Below are 16553 nucleotides of genomic sequence, written 5' to 3'. Positions count from 1 at the left end.
TTCTACTTTATGTTGATGATATATTAATGATAGGTTCTGATTTTGAAGAAATCAGCAAATTGAAGAAGCAATTGTCTAGTGAATTCAAGATGAAGGATCTTGGTGTAGCGAAGCAGATTCTTGGGATGAGGATTAGCAGAGATAAGCAGAAATGTACTTTGCAGTTGTCTCAGGCTGAGTACGTTAAACGGGTTCTGAAGTGGTTTAACATGAATAATGCTAAGGCGGTAGGTACTCCTTTAGCTAATCACTTCCGATTATCTCAAGATCAATGTCCAAAGACAGAGGATGAGAAAAACTTCATCGCTAAAATTCCATATGCCTCAGCCATTGGAAGTTTGATGTATACTATGATGTGCACAAGACCGGATATTATATATGCAGTGGGAGCAGTCAGCAGGTTCATGAAGGATTCGGGCAAGCTACTCTGGGAAGCAGTAAAGTGGATATTGAGATATCTACGGGGTACCACAGACAGATGTTTATTTTTCAGAAGGGGCGAAGTGAAGCTACATGGTTATGTAGATTCAGACTTTACTGGTGAGGTGGACCACAGAAGAAGTACTACCTGGTATGTGTTAATGGTGGGTACAACTACAGTTCGTTAGGTTTCGCAAATACAGAGGATCTACTACAGAGACAGAGTATGTGGCAATGACAGAGGCCAGCAAGGAGATGATTTGGTTACAAGGTTTGTTGACAGAGTTGGGATTCGAACAGGTGAATAATGTTTTGAACAGTGATAGTCAGAGTGCGATACATCTAGTAAAGAATTCAGCATTTCATTCAAGGACCAAGCATATAGGACTTCGGTATTACTTTATCGGATCTTTGTTAGAAGATGGGATGTTGACACTTGAGAAAATACTTGGCACCAAGAATCTGGCTGATATGTTGACCAAGACAGTGACCATAGAGAAACTGAAGTTGTGCGCAACTTCAGTCGGTCTTTTAGCTTGAAGACAGAAAGAAGCGCACCGACATGTATGGGGCTGCATGAGAAGAAAATTGAATGGGTTTACAAGTGCTCCAGCCTCCAAGTGGTAGATTGTTGTGGTTTTGTGGAGTCTGATTAGGTAATTGTTTTTTATAAAGATTTTATTATATGGAAACTTCAAGAGTAATGAATTTTAGGGAAAATTCAATTTCCTAATCTGTTTTAACTTCCTTATTGGTTTAGGAAAATTTCAGTTTCCTAATCTGTTTTAACTTCCTTGTTGATTTTGGATTTTACAAAAGACAAGTTTTTGTATGACAAGTTTGGGACTCTATAAATATCAACTCTAATAAGATTTTAGAGGGTGTGAGAGTTAGAGATAAATTTGTGCCAATACAAGAGAGAGCAATTGAGAGAGATTGAGAGAAAATTCTCTATTGTAATTCTTCATCTTCTTCATAGTGAATTTGTTCGGTGTGCTCCATGGACGTAACTCTAAGATTTGGGTGAACCAGTGTGATTTTTTTTTTTTTTATTCTTCGTGATTGCTTATTTATTTTGCGTTTCTACCACAACAACTAGTATCAAATCCGGTTGATTGTGCAGAACAACTCTAACACCATAGACCTAAGGAAAGTACCACTTCGATGAAACTCAAACCAAAGACCTAAGGGAAATATGATATACCAAATGTTTTACCCAAGTCACATAAAAAGGAAGCGAAAGCGTAAAAATGACAAAATTTAAATTACAGTAAATAGAAATGAGAGCAAGAGTGCATTCAAAGTATAAGAACGACACCCGTTACTAAAAATTGTGTGACTAGGGTTTTACCAGTCAAGCAGCATGTGCAGGGCTAACTCATTGCATACATTAATCCTTCAATTTTTAACCTGTCAATCTGATTTTGTATTAATATGGCTTCAGATTGAGCTAGATTAAACATAGTATTTATATGATGATGATGAGAGAGAGAGAGAGAGAGAGAGAGGGGGGAGAGATTTTCTGAAACAATAGTAACTTACTGATTGAAACTGACCATTCTGAGACAGAGTTATAGGCGTGGGTGTTTTATAGTTTCAAGACATCCGTCTTCTGTTTCATCTATTTCCCTGTCTAGTATTTGCATTTACTGTATTTGGATGCTCCACTAATTGTTATATCAGGCAGTAAAAAAATAAAAAAAAAACAGAGTGACCATGCTTAGTTGTTTAATTTTTAATTTGCACATTATTGCTCAGAGAAGTCAGAAAATTGGTTCTATTTGGGTGAAAATTGAATGGCTTAACTTACCAGTTTGTATTACAATGAACTAAAAACTAACTTTGCTAATAGATTGTAGATGACATATTACTACTAATAGCAACAAAATTACAAACATAAAAAAAAAAAAAAATTAGAGTAAAACTAAAACGAAATATATGACATGTAAATTTGATAATTACTTCAAAAAATTATTTCCATTGATTTGGATCAATAATACAGAAAGATGGGGTGATAGGTGATGTTGAAGTAAGCTGAATTGGATTTGGGTGGACAATGTGGTGACAAGCTAGTGGTATCTTTTGTGACAAGTGAATATTAAATAAATCAAAAGGAAAATTTTATAAAATGTTTATTAGGTCGACAATTTCGTATGGAGTAGAGTGTTGGGCGTTAAATGATAGAAATGGAAGAAAGAAGATAAATAACAAATGCGTGAAAAAAAACATTAGTTATGACACATATAATTGATAAAATTAAGAAAAATATACTTTGGTTGATAAATCAATTTATGTCCCATGATGCACCTGTAAAATGAGGAAATGAGAAATGGTTGTTTTTCATTCTTTTAAGTCTCTTACAAAAGTGATGATAAAAGACATAAAAGACCACCACAAACCAGAGTTCGGCAAGGGTTTGTAACTTTGTATATTGCAAACCCATTTCCCAAAGTATGGCAGGTCCAAGCAGACACATGGTCAAAGAAAGAGCCAGGCACCATTCATAGCAATTGATAAATATAGTCTGATAATTTTTTTTATTATTATTATTAATATGGGGGAACAATTCCTTAGTGATTTAGGTATATGAAAGACAAAAATCTTTTCTTTCCTTTTTTTTATAATTATTTTTCTTTTTGTGTCCTCTCCTTTTGTTCTGCTAAAGGGACTGTAATTTCACTAAAATTTTAAACAAAACATTATAAATGTATTCAAATAAAAAAATTTTTAAAAAACATAAAATTGAACAAAGGTATAACAACTTCTCACAACCCTACAATATAACTGTATTCCCCAAACAAAACATATTTTCTTTTTCCTTTCTGACTATTTCTTGTCCATAGCTACCAAGAAGAAGTCTAATATTTAACAGCTGGTGACTGCTTGCTTCATTCCAAGAGCATGAAACATCTTGATTCCAACCTCCCACCCATTCACTTATCAACATCTTCTTACAACAACATTATAATTTTTTTTTTTTTTTTCCTCAAATCCTTTTTTCTGTGTCTCTCTGTATTCATCATTCCTTTGTTGGGAGGCACCTTCTTGACCACACCAAAATTCCCATTCCTACCAAATATCATCAATGTTGTGAATTGGGTGAGAAGTGAAAATCCCACCTCTAAAGCTCCAGTTCATAGGGTCTGTTTGGCTTCCTCCTCTTAGCATTTGGGCTATTATGAGAAGAATTTGCACATGACCCAACTGCAGTGTCATCAGTTTTGTAGCTCAAGCATGCAGCATCCAGCACACCAATTGGACTTTGGGGCACAGATGGGACTGATGTTGCATTTGCACCCTTAACAGCCCCACTTATCAATGATGATGACTCATGGATCAGTTCCACACACTTTAGCATTCTCTCCTGCAAAAAAAAAAAAAAAAAACCATTTTAATCAACTGATAATATTTTTTTTAGCTAATCAAACCCTAAATGATGAGAGAAAGTGAAAACCATCATTTTTGGACCACTAAACTTCACCTTTTCTACATGTTGAATGAGAACAGAGATTGCTTTATCAGTTTCCACTGTTTGGTTTTCTCCTGCAACAGACATTGCCACTCCTGCTGCAATCTCAGAAGGCTTGAATTCCAAAAAGTCAATCCCTGCATTTAATTTCCACCCACCATAGTATTAGTCCCTCTTTCAAATTTCACTTTCATCATTCTTACCACTACTACAGAGTCCCAAAAGTACTTATTGTTAGACCGAATAGTCTAACTGAAAAAGCTTGGATGCATCGGATAAGATCAAAACTTTAGGATTCTTGGTTAGTCTACTAGGTCTGAATAGCGTTGTCCAAGTACTTAAAATGGTAGAAGGTACACATTTAAATGCAAACAAATGTACATTATATACATACAAACACAAACACACACACACACAGAGATAGATAGATAGAGAGATTGACCTTTTATTGTGCTTAATATGAGTTGGATGGACTTATGGATTGAAGATTTTGGAGGGTTTTGATCACCACCATTCATCTTTCTAAAGAAATAGTCTATGAAGGAGAATGGAGTGACTGCTTGCATTCTCCACTTCAATGTGCTCAACACCAGAAGCTCCATTCTCTGAATGGTTCTAGCTTCGAATAGAAATTTCGATTCACCCACCTGTTATTATCACTTATGATCATCAGAATAACTAGAAAAAGCATTCAATGGACAGACAATGCACATAAATACTAATTCACACATCTATTAACCTGTAAATCCAGACACAAAGGGACATCAGTCTCCTCCATTTTGGCTGCAAGAGATAAACATGCCACAGCCAACAGCTGCATCATCCAAGCTTTGCCCTTCTACAGACGGCACATAACAAGATGAGACACAATCATGTAATATGATTTGATGAATGAAATGGATATAGAAACTAAATAACATTCACAATTTGATCCTGACTGAACTCACAGGTAATTCATAGGTGGAGAGGAATCTATCCAAGTAGTTTGTAGATAAATATGCACACAGAGGTCCGAAACCGAAATGGGCATGAGCCTGTTAGAGCAACAAGAACACAGACACTGATCATTAACCAAGAAAAAAAAGTAAATTTTTCCACAAGAAAATCCAAAAGATGACAACATTGTAGTCAATATCACAATGAGTTTTCATCACAAAAGAGAATAAAAACAAGGGAAATGCAAATCCAATTCCAGACAGCTAAGAATGGGGGATAAAGAAGAAAAAACAGATATATACTATTATTAACAGGTCAGTTTCAGTCAAACCACAAGCAAAAGTGAAGAGATTCCATCCAACCCCATTTCAGGTTATGTGTGAAATGTATTAAAACAAGGAATCCCTAATAAAAATAAACCCCAACCCACTTCATCAAACACCTGGGAGTTAATGTTAACATCAATACCAGTTCCAGAAACAAGAACACAGAAAACACAAAACCCCAATCATTTAAATCATCAAACATATAAACAAACACATAAACACAATACCAAATTCATGATAAAATAAAGAGTTAATGAATAACCATTAAAATATGACCCATGAATTAAAAGCTCAATGAGAATCCAAATCCAAATCCATTTCCAAAAACCCAAAACCCCAATTCATTAAAATCATCAAGCATATAAAGAAACACATAAACACAATACCAAATTCAGAAAATTCAAGAAAAAAAAATAATAATAAAACCCATTAGATATGACCCATGAACCAACCTTTCCAATCCAATCCACAGCCTCATTTCTGGCCCCCAAATCCAATTCCCCATTCCTCAACCGGTTCAAGTAATCACTACCATGGAATTGTTCACGTTCCCTTTTGAACAACAGGCTCAAGCTCTCATCACTCTGCATTGGCAACCCAATCAAGGACTCTTCTTCCCTAAAAAAGCTCTGGTTTTGATTATTGGTTTGATGATTTCTATGATGACAAGTCGGGTCAAAACCCTCCACTGCCCCATAATCAACATCATCATCACAAAAGATGCTGTCGTTGTCTTCTCCACAGAGAAGGCTTGATACTCCACAATCAAAACTGGGTACCATTGCAATCCGTTAAAACTTTCTCACACTATATATATATATAACTCACTCTCTCTCTCTCTCTCTCTCTCTATATATATATATATATATAAATCCTATGCTTCTATATCTGTACGTGCTTTAATAACACATTTCATCAAATGGGAACGATTAAATCGAAAGGAAATAAGACAAAAATATAAAAATATAAAAAAAACAGATGAAGAAGTACTCTCTCTATCGCTGTATCAGACTGCTCTTTGCAAGAGAGCGGCTTATGTAGGAGAAATGAGTGTCCTCTTTTGTGGGTTTTAGGGTAAATGTGGAGAGAGAGAGAGAGAGAGAGAGATAGGAGAGAGGGAGACCAATGAGGAAAATGAGGTTGCATAATATAGACATGGAGGAGGAGGAGAACATTTACAAGATTGAGAGAGAGAGTGATTCTCTGGACACATACATATGTCTTATGCACAGTGGATGATGTACGCGTGGAATACTAAATTTTGTGTATTTTTCAATTCAATTAATTTATAAGAAAAAAAAATTTTGAAATAATTTATATGGTAAATAATATTATATCGAAAAAAAAAATAATATTTTTTTTATCAAAATAAATCAACTTAATTATGTACGGTAAAACACGGTACCGCGTGACAGACACGTGTGTGAGACACGGTTATAATGTATTTCAATTGAGATAACTCATAGGGAAATTTTTTTGAAGTAATTTATTTGCCAAATATTTTACTAAATAAAATCAACTTAATTACATACGGTGAAGCACGGACCACTTTGACGAGTACCGTGGCGATATCGGACACGTGGAAGACATTATGTGGATTCAGAAATGATTTATTCTGAATGCTCACAAAAAACAGTGAGTTGGTTTTGTAATTATTTCTTTGAGAATAATATGATTCAATATAATTTAAAATATATTATAAATTAACTAAAAAAATAATATAAAATTTGAGTAAATAAAAGTAACAAACATTTTATTATAAAACTCCAAATTAGTGATATCAATCATATAATTATATGGATAAAATGAACAAAAATAATTTTTTTATATATAACAATAATTTATATATATATATATATATATATATATATATATATATGCACTGTATTCATGTCTCTTTTTTTGTGTAATTTGTTTGTACCGTACTCATATCATGTATCCATATCCACGCTTCCTAGACTATGTTTATTATCACTTCAAGATGAAAATGTAAATGTGCATGAAGAAATATACACAAGCTTCATGAGAAAATAAATTATTCTATTTCAACTAGAAGTAACATAATTTCATTAAGCAATTTAATTATGTTTTAATATTTCATGTTGAATAGAACGATTTGAATTTTTTTTGGTAAAAGAATAAAATGTTCATTGAATCATAAAGAAGTACAAACTCTTAATTATACTATTGACCCAAAAAAAAAAAAAAAAAAAAAAAAAAAAAAAGAAACCTCTTAATTATACTACTAAAATAGGCCTCCTTTCGGGTACTAGTGCATTTTATAAGTATTACCATAATTTCTGCAACTTTCAACTAATTAGTTAATTAATTAATTAATTCTTGTTATGTTGGAGTAATTAAGCAGTTGTGGTACATTTTTATGGTGATTAATGTTTGTGTATTGTCTCAATTTTTTTAATGAAATGTAATTTATTCTTATAGCATGTGTTTTTTTAATTCATTTGGTAAGAATTCCGCATTAAATTTTTTGTTATCGTACTTTATGAAACATCTAGAGAGAACATTGACTCTCCTTAAATAGCCATAGTTTGCTTTTTAATTTTCATTGAAATTACTTTATAAATGCTATTTAAAAATAAAAATTTGGCTTTAGTGAAATGAAAGAAAAAGAATAAAATGATATGTTTCATAGATGAATAATAATTTAAGAATCGGATTCGGTATCCTAAATCACTACTCAATAAAGATATGATTCATCCATAAAATTAAATTTTAAAAATATAATTAAAATAAAATTAGTACTATAGATGCATAATATACACGCAATATAAAATTTGAAACTATTGTAATAACTGTTTTATTTCATTATTAATTTTTAAAAAAAAGTTTCTTGTGGCAATTCACTTAATATGAATAAATAATTAGTTCTTAAACAATCATCAACTACAAATATCACAAGAAGTCACTGTCGCAAAATGCTATACTAAATTGATGTAGAAAAATAATTGAACATACTTATCAAAATTATATATTGATAAGATAATATTTAAATTGAAAAAATAACAAAAATCAAATTTATAATCATTGTAATATATCAAACTTGTTGTACGCATTTTCCCATCTATTTTAATATTTTGAGTAATAATATGTAGATGCTACCGTATATGTCATACAGTAATAGACTTATATACGTATTTTTGTTGTATTCAAATTTTTATACCATACTTTTAATATGGTTTTACATAAAAACTTAATATTATATACCATCTTCTTTCTAATAAATTGATTTGGTCTACTTGCCAAATAAAAAAGAATAATAAATCACTTACCAAACGTTAGTGGAAACTGAAAAGTGACCAATTGACGGAGTTTGTCTTTTTCTTTGGGTGGTGCTCTAAAATACCAATTAGGACATGAAAAAGCCGTTTCAACCACAAATTTCAATTATGACACTTCTTTTAGGGTTTTTGGATAAGTGGCAGAATTAGTTTAAAGGTGTCAATATCATACTCCGTGCACACTCTCACTCTTTTGGTATTTTTGTTACAAATTATTTTTTATTTATTTAAAATAATAATAAAAAAATGATCAGACATATCAAACTAATTTTATGTAAATAAATATTAATGGCATCATGATATCATATACATCATCATGTCAGCCCTCACTTACATGAATCAATCAGACTTTTTTGACTTTCAAACTTCAAATTATCATCCTTATTTTTATGCCCTCACAATATATCATTTTATTAGTTATCAATATTTATATAACTATTAAATTAGTTTAATTTTAATTTCATAAGATGGAAAAGGAGAAAAAAAAAAAAGTTCATTGTTGGGGGTCCTTTGATATATTTATATTTTTCTTTCTGAACTAGATATTTTTTATTTTTATTTTTTTTTCAATCCTCGCAAACTAGGGAGGAGTGAGGACTCGAACACGAGCACACTCGTTTGGAGAGATAAACACTCGACTAACTAGGTCGTTGGATAATACCCACTAAACCGAACAATTGAGTTTTAAAAATTTGTACATTCACACAATGAAAAGCCATGGCAAGTTTATCCTTTGTAATTTCTTATTTGTGGTTATTAGTAAAATTAATGAGTGAGTTCCACTAATTGAATATTTATGATTTAATCGACTTAAGAAGTCATTGCTACATTTGTAAATTACATCTAACAGTATCCAAGCCACTACTGTTGATTCATGTTCTGAATGACTAGTAATTACTCCTTTTTCATCATAGATGGGGTAAATGCTCATAAAAAAAATAAAAAAATAAAAACATTATTGAGTACGGCATCAAATATAATTTAATTCACAATACAACAAATGCTACATGAAATTTAAAAAGGATAACTAATGAACTCTAGGTTAGATGGTATAAATTCTCTTCTTCTCGTGAAAATGTTGAACTTTTTGACTCGCGTTTAGAAAGTTTAGGATGAGACTTTAGACGTGTTCCTTAAAAATTTGGTTGAGTAAATAATTTTCTTTCTAAGCTTTTTTTTATTATTATTTTATTGAAGAAATGTCAAGTCCCAAGTGAAAACTAACTTGTAAACCTTGTGATGTACCATTAGATGTCATGTCTGTGGACCATAAAAGCTTTGATTTAATGATGAAAAATGGGAAAAATTTGCACTCTTTGAACCATATGTAAAATAGTGTTGGAGGCGAAAGAGCATAAAAGAGACATGTCCTTTTGCTTTTTTTCCACTTTTGGGCGCGTCTGCAGTGGGGTTTGCAAAATCTAAAGTACAGCTTTTCCCTAATATTCAGCAATAACCCTTTGATTAGGACACTTATGACTGATTAAGTAAGGATTTATATCACTCAAATAGTTTTGAAATTATTCTCCCCCTCTAAAATTTTTACATGACCGACACGACATGTAAATAAATGTGTCAATTTTATAAATTAATTCGTTGTAATTAATCGGTGTAATAGTAAAATCAATGTTAACAAACGTGAATTTTCATTTTGATTCTGATTACGTCTTGTTCGATAAAATTGAAAATTAAATACTGAAATTTTTAAGAACTGAATTTTAAATACTAAAGTTTTTAGGTGATAATTAAAAAAAAATCTATATAATTTGATATATTTTCAACATTCTGTAACAACATTCTGTAACAAGTGATGTCTCTCTCATTTAAAATTTTATTCCATTTTAAGTGACGTTTACCGTTTTCAGTGATATTCAAATTGACTTATCAAACACAATTAATTAAATAAGCGTTTAATTCATTCAGAATTAAACATTAGAATTAAGTTATCAAATAGCATGTGTTTCTCATTCTAAAGCGTGACGTGATCAATAATGGATAATGACTTTCTTAAAGTTTATATTGATTAGCGGGATTTAACATAATTTATATAGAATGAGAAAAACCCAAATTTTACCTAATAATTGTGTGATATTTTTAATGGGTATTTTCCTAAGATCCATTTTTTCTTTTGATGGTCAGGACTGGCCAAAAATTGCTACTGTGATCATGATTGATGAATTCAGCTGTAAAAAAGTAAAGATTTGAACTTGACCACAATTAAGATTCAATGTGTAGTAGTGTGAACTTAGGATACTTGTTTGTGGCATTTATTTAGACATTTGCTTTAAACCAATTCCTAAAGAGACTTTAGGACACAAATCTCTAACCCTTTTACCTCAAATTCCTCTCTTTGGAATTCACCTTTCCATGGTCTTTCTTTTGCAGCAGTAAATTCCCTTTGGACCAAAATTTGAGCCCATTTGGATCATGTGATTGATGTTGTCAACATATTCCTCCATTTGCACTCTTTCTTGTGTGTGTGTGTGTGTGTGTGTGTGAGAGAGAGAGAGAGAGAGAGAGAGAGAGAGAGGCCCCTTGTTAGACTTTTTTAAGTCTGGTCTAAAGAGAGTCTTACTTATACTGTTTGAGATCCGAGCTCTTCAGTGTGTTCTGATCTGTGGAAAAAAGAAAGAAAAGAACTCAATCCTTTTGCTTGGTTTTTATGCTTTTTTTTACTGCTCCAACCCAATGTCGGGTCATCTATACATGTTAGCCATATGACCATCTCTCTCTGTATATATTTTTATATAATTAGATACACACATATATACATAAATATATATATATACATAAATATATATATATTAGTCTGTATTTTATATTCTATACGGTTGCTGGGGTACGCGCCTAGATCAGGTCTAATTCACATCACACTACCACATTGTGTGCATATATGAAGGACCAGGGAAGACCGAAGAGTTATTGTCAATATGTGAAATCGATCCAATTCAATCTGATCCGTATAGATTGGATTGGTGTTTTAGCTTTACAATTCGGTTACAGATTGGTAAATAAAGAATTTGTAGTCCACATATCGATTAACAGATTGTGGTCTTAAAAAATCGATCCAATACGTAAATTTATCTATTAGGCCATAGTTTTTTTTTTTTTTTTTTTTTTTTTTCACTAATTTATCTATTAGGCCATAGTTATAAATAATACTATTGGGTGGGCTAGTAGGAAAAAGGTCAATCCATGAAACCAATCTGATCTGACCATAAAATGGCTTAATCCAATCCGTAAAGCAACGAATCGCATTGGATTCGATTTTCACCAATTTGATCCGATATGATCTGCGATCACCCTTAAACCAAAGAGCCAATTTTACAATGGAGTCGAGACCCTCTTTATATATATTTTACAATGTGCATATTGTTGGAAAATATATGCTTCAAATGACATTTAAGATATAACTAACCTTATACTAATATGTCATGAAATAATTAATATTATACTAAAAATAATTAATTAAATATTCAATACGATATTTAATTAAACATGCAAATTAAAGTAATAAAATAATAATAATAAATAAATAATATGGACCGAGGCTAGTATTGGATACTATATCCTTAAAACAATTTACGCCCAGCATGGTACTGACGGACTTTGTAGTGCTTGTCTCCCATGATACAATAGTCTACATCCACCAGTAGCAGCACTACAAACTCGTGGATATGGCGAACCTCCTCCGTGTAATACTCTTTCTGACTCAAAAAATGCATCTATACTATATAAATGCTTAATTGGGTGTAATCCGAACCATTTGACCTATAAATGGTTCGAACCAATCTTAATATAGCTCGATGAAATTGGATTAGGGTCTAAGTGGCTCGGACCACTTGACCTATGGTTTGAACCCACTTAGGTTGGGTTCAAGTCTAAAGAGGGAGAGAGAAGAAAATGAATTGAATGACTTGCAAATGTGTAATCAATTGGGGGTATTTATAGATAAAATGGTGCCTCTTGGTTACTAGGTATGTCTATTCATCACTAGACACAACCATTTATATGTGTCTCTTCATTACTAGACATAACCATTTATATGTGTTTCTTCATCACTGGACACAACCACTCCAATTAGTTGCAATGGTTCACATGGTATCTGTTCACCACTAGACACATCTACTCCAATAGGTTGCAATGGTTTTACATGGTATCCGTTCACCACTAGACACATTCATTTCAATAGGTTATGTTTATTCGATTTTACCTTTTCAACCAATTCACCCATTCACACATGTATTATAATCCAATGCATCTTTACAGTTTATTAACCGTTTTTAACCAATCCTTAACCATATTAAAACATTAAGAATGCGGTAAAGAATCGGTAGAGGTTATGTTAAATAACCTGAATTTTAGACTTTGCATGCAACCTTGACATTAAGATATTCACGTTGTAGTCTAACGTGATACACATAGGCACCCGACTTTAAATTAGTTGCAGACAAGTTTCATTCACACTTGAAACACTAGTTTTCATAACTAGGTTCCAACAATCCCCCACATGAATGGAAATTGGTTGCTTAAATGCAAAAGATGATCATGCAGACATTTGAGAGAGTACAGTCAGAAAGTTGCTGCATCGGGATAGGTAGCTTTTGGCCTTAAACCTTCCCTAGTGTATTACTATCGGATTTATTGGCTAACCAGTCTTGAACTGTTCAGTTGTTGATGTAAACCAAGACAATAGCAAATACACAGTTCCCTTCCTCACAGAGTTGGTTCTCATTGTTATGTTCATTTTGGCCTGAACAACTCCTGGTATTCAATGAGTGCTCCAGAAAACTTAGCCTTTTATAGTTCTCATAAAAGCGACCCCACTTCATACTCATATAGATGACTTCTTATTAAAAGTATCCTACCATACCCCACTTAAATTTTCAAGGTATAAGAGTCATTAAAAGCATAACTTATCCTAATTCTCGTTGTAGGTAGCACTGTCTCATCATAGAAATGAGTAGAAGATTTATATCTTTTTAGTGCTTCTAATGAGTCGCTCAGAAATTCTGTTATCCCTTTGAACCTAGATCTTGGGATCTCCAGTTAGTTAGGTTCAGTTTTCATTAAGGTGACTCATTAGCTTTCGGCTTTAACCCCATTTCCCTTGATGATCTTGAATAATTGTTCTCTAATACAACCCTATATTTTATATGTGGCCACATGGTTGTATATAGAAATATTATACTCTGTAGAGATTTCCCCAGTTGAGAACAAATGTATACTTTATGCCATAAAATTGCTTATTATTAGCAATATTCTTTTCTTTAGTGGTATAGGTGTAGAATTACTTTGAAATGTCCTTTAGGTTTGATTTATTCAAAGTTTTTTACTTTGATTATCTAAAAAGACATACAACTACACCTTTAAAATTAAAGACATGTCCACTATTGGATTTGAAGTCTTTAATATACGACATTCAGATTGCATCACCGTTATACTTTTAATATAGTATAGCTGGATACCTCGATCAATGCAAACTCGGGGTGTTGCACAACTACCTTATTTATCATTTTCAGTGATCCTAACCTGGATTAATTGTGTGCAAATAAAGACATTTCTTAAGTTGCTGTATATTCTCAACCTATGACATACTTTCTAGTATTTATATTTGAGATTCACATCTACAAAAGTTAGCTAGGCTTTTTTTATCTTAACTTGTGTTATCTCAATCTTACTTTATTGAGAATATGCTATGCTATCTGATGTTAAATCTTTCATATCAAATACACTAGTTAGTATATCATCAATGTTTTAAGGCATACAATGACTTCTTTATCACATTTATGTCATTGTCTCGGTTCTTGCTTTAATCCACTCAAAGAATTATAAGCTTACACATTTAATTTCAACTGAAACAAATAACTCAGCTCTTCAACTGGAAAAAGAACTCTTCTAGTCATTCCATAATATTTTCCTTGTAGGAAATGACATGCACTATTGTTAGAATACTATATATGATTTTTGGTTTTGTCCTAAAATTCTTATGACTCGGAAGCCCCACATTTATAAGTATTTCTCTTAAGAAGAAATGACTCGTACCAAATTCATCTATAGATAATATTTCCCCAACATCTTTAGGATAATCCTGAAATTTTATTTATGATGTATTTATTATGATTTTTTAACTCTTGAAATACCATATATTAAATATTTCACCTCATCTACCTTTTTGATAAGTGTTGAAAAGTGCACATTTAAACCCTATAATCTTGAATGTTCTAGAACCTTATTCAATCTTATTTTTCCGTTTTAGTACTAATTTATGTTTTTGTCTATTTTTAGGTCAATAAGGTTCAAACGGGCTAATTTCGATCCATTAAGGCATTTTTGGAGTCAAACTAAGTCTTGGTGAGAAGCTGGAGCAAAAGGAGGCTGATGCTGAAAACTGCCTAGTTGGAACGATCGTGTGAACGATTGAACCCTAAACGATCGAACCCAAAATGATCGAACCAACTCTGAACGATCACACCATACCTCTAAACGATCGAACCAACTCTGACCGATCACACTGTTGGTTGGATCGATCAAGCTGTTTGCAGAAGCTATAAAAAAGCAGATCTAAAACTCATTTGGAACCAACTTGGGCTGTGCTTAAAAGGGGAGATCCTAGGGCCGAGTTCTCATATTTTTGGGCTCTAAAAGCCTTGTATATATGAGAGATTTGACCATTTTTGTAGGGAGATTCATATTTTTACACTGTAATTTCTATATTGTTGTAGTTTCTCTCTCTAGAAAGTTAGATATTAGAGTTAGAAGAAAAGAGGGAAGTGGAGGCACATCTCAAGAACACATCTCTAGATCCACATACTCTCTCTCTCTATAGCTTTAAAGAAGAGGAAGAAGATGGAGCCATGTTTGGAGCTTGCCCTTGAGGGCTTCATGATCACACCCACCTCCTCTATGATTGGTTAGGCTTCTCCTTGGGGCTTGGATGATCCCCAAGCTTGTAAATTTAACCCTTTCTCTTGACTTTTTAGGGAATTTATCTTGTGATTAGTATTATAACCCTGTGAATAAAATGAATCTTGGTTTATTTTTATGATTTATATGGTTTGATTCTTCCTATTAATTCTCTAGTTTATTTACATGTCTATGTGTGATTAAATTGGGAATTATGTCTCACATGATTTATAGGTTTAATTCTTCCTATTGATTCTCTTTGTGATTACATGTTATCTTATGTGTGATTATTTGAGAATTGATCTCTACACTAGTTTCTCTATATTGGTTACATGTCTATGTCTGATTAATTAAGGATCTAGTGATGGCTATTCATGGTATTCATTGAATGGGTTTGTTAATTAATTTGATGGATTATACTTAGGCTTGATGGGTTGTTCTACAATTTAATTCATGCTTATAGGTAGGTAGACAATCTATGCTTGATTTTATATTTTATGGCTTATTGTTGCAAATTCCATGATTCTCTAGATTGATGTGTGCTACAATTGTTGACTACTTTGATGGGTTATGCTTAGAATTGATGGGTTGTGCTACACTTAGTTTATTTGTCGGTTAGGTAGGCAATTCATACTTGACTTTGATGGTCCATGCTTATTATCGCAATTGGTAGTCGCATTTTGGTCACAAGAATGTTTTTCCCCAATTAGTTGAAGGAAGTGGATTAGTGAATGAGCTTGGTGGTGATTCCGACGCCCTAAACCTCTATTCTCATCTCTTAAATCCCTATCTCACTTTAGCTTAATTTTATTGCATTTTAATTAATTGCATCTTAGTGTAATCAAATAACCAACCTTCTTTTGCAATCATTTGGTATATTAGAGTCGAAATTAAATTTCAACACGTATAATCTCTGCGGACGATCCCTATTCGCTATACTTCATTAGTTGTAGTAGTGGTTTTATAAATATAAATTTGACTTTAAAAGGCTTCCTAAACCATAATCATATTTTGACCTTGCGAAGCGATCTCTCGCATTGAAAAGTCAGTTTTCTATCATATAGAAAGGGGCTCATCAAATTTTGGCGTTGTTGCCGGGGATTAACGGTTTTGTTGGAATTAAACTAGATAATAGTGTTCATTTGATTGCTTCTATTTTTATTTTATTTTATTTTCCATTGTATATTCTTTTCTCAT

The 16553-nt window shown here is 32.3% G+C and overlaps 1 protein-coding gene across 1 annotated transcript; it reads right to left on the bottom strand.

Moving 5' to 3' along the window:
- Positions 1-3128: 3128 nt before the first annotated feature.
- On the bottom strand, positions 3129-6329 carry LOC132279214 (cyclin-D4-1-like). Its single transcript, XM_059781142.1, has 6 exons — positions 5604-6329; positions 4837-4923; positions 4629-4727; positions 4332-4536; positions 3902-4026; positions 3129-3784 (listed from the first exon to the last, which is right to left on the bottom strand). Exons 1-6 carry the CDS (start codon positions 5931-5933, stop codon positions 3542-3544), a joined length of 1089 nt encoding a protein of 362 aa, XP_059637125.1. The 5' UTR covers positions 5934-6329; the 3' UTR covers positions 3129-3541.
- Positions 6330-16553: the final 10224 nt, after the last annotated feature.

Source organism: Cornus florida, unplaced genomic scaffold, assembly GCF_030987335.1.
Source record: "Cornus florida cultivar Cherokee Brave unplaced genomic scaffold, ASM3098733v1 CherokeeBrave_3.0.0_Hap2_Chr10, whole genome shotgun sequence".
NCBI lineage: Eukaryota > Viridiplantae > Streptophyta > Magnoliopsida > Cornales > Cornaceae > Cornus > Cornus florida.
The sequence above is the reverse complement of the archived record's forward strand: the minus strand, read 5'-3'. Positions and strand labels throughout refer to the sequence as shown.

Bases quoted from the DNA above. Each gene is read 5' to 3' on its own strand.
- LOC132279214 (XM_059781142.1), bottom strand. From the start codon at position 5,933: ATGGTACCCAGTTTTGATTGTGGAGTATCAAGCCTTCTCTGTGGAGAA. The intron at 4,537-4,628 runs GTTAATAGATGT...TGATAATAACAG, and splicing joins CTTTGTGTCTGGATTTACAG to GTGGGTGAATCGAAATTTCT. The intron at 4,027-4,331 runs GTCAATCTCTCT...AATTAAATGCAG, and splicing joins CATATTAAGCACAATAAAAG to GGATTGACTTTTTGGAATTC.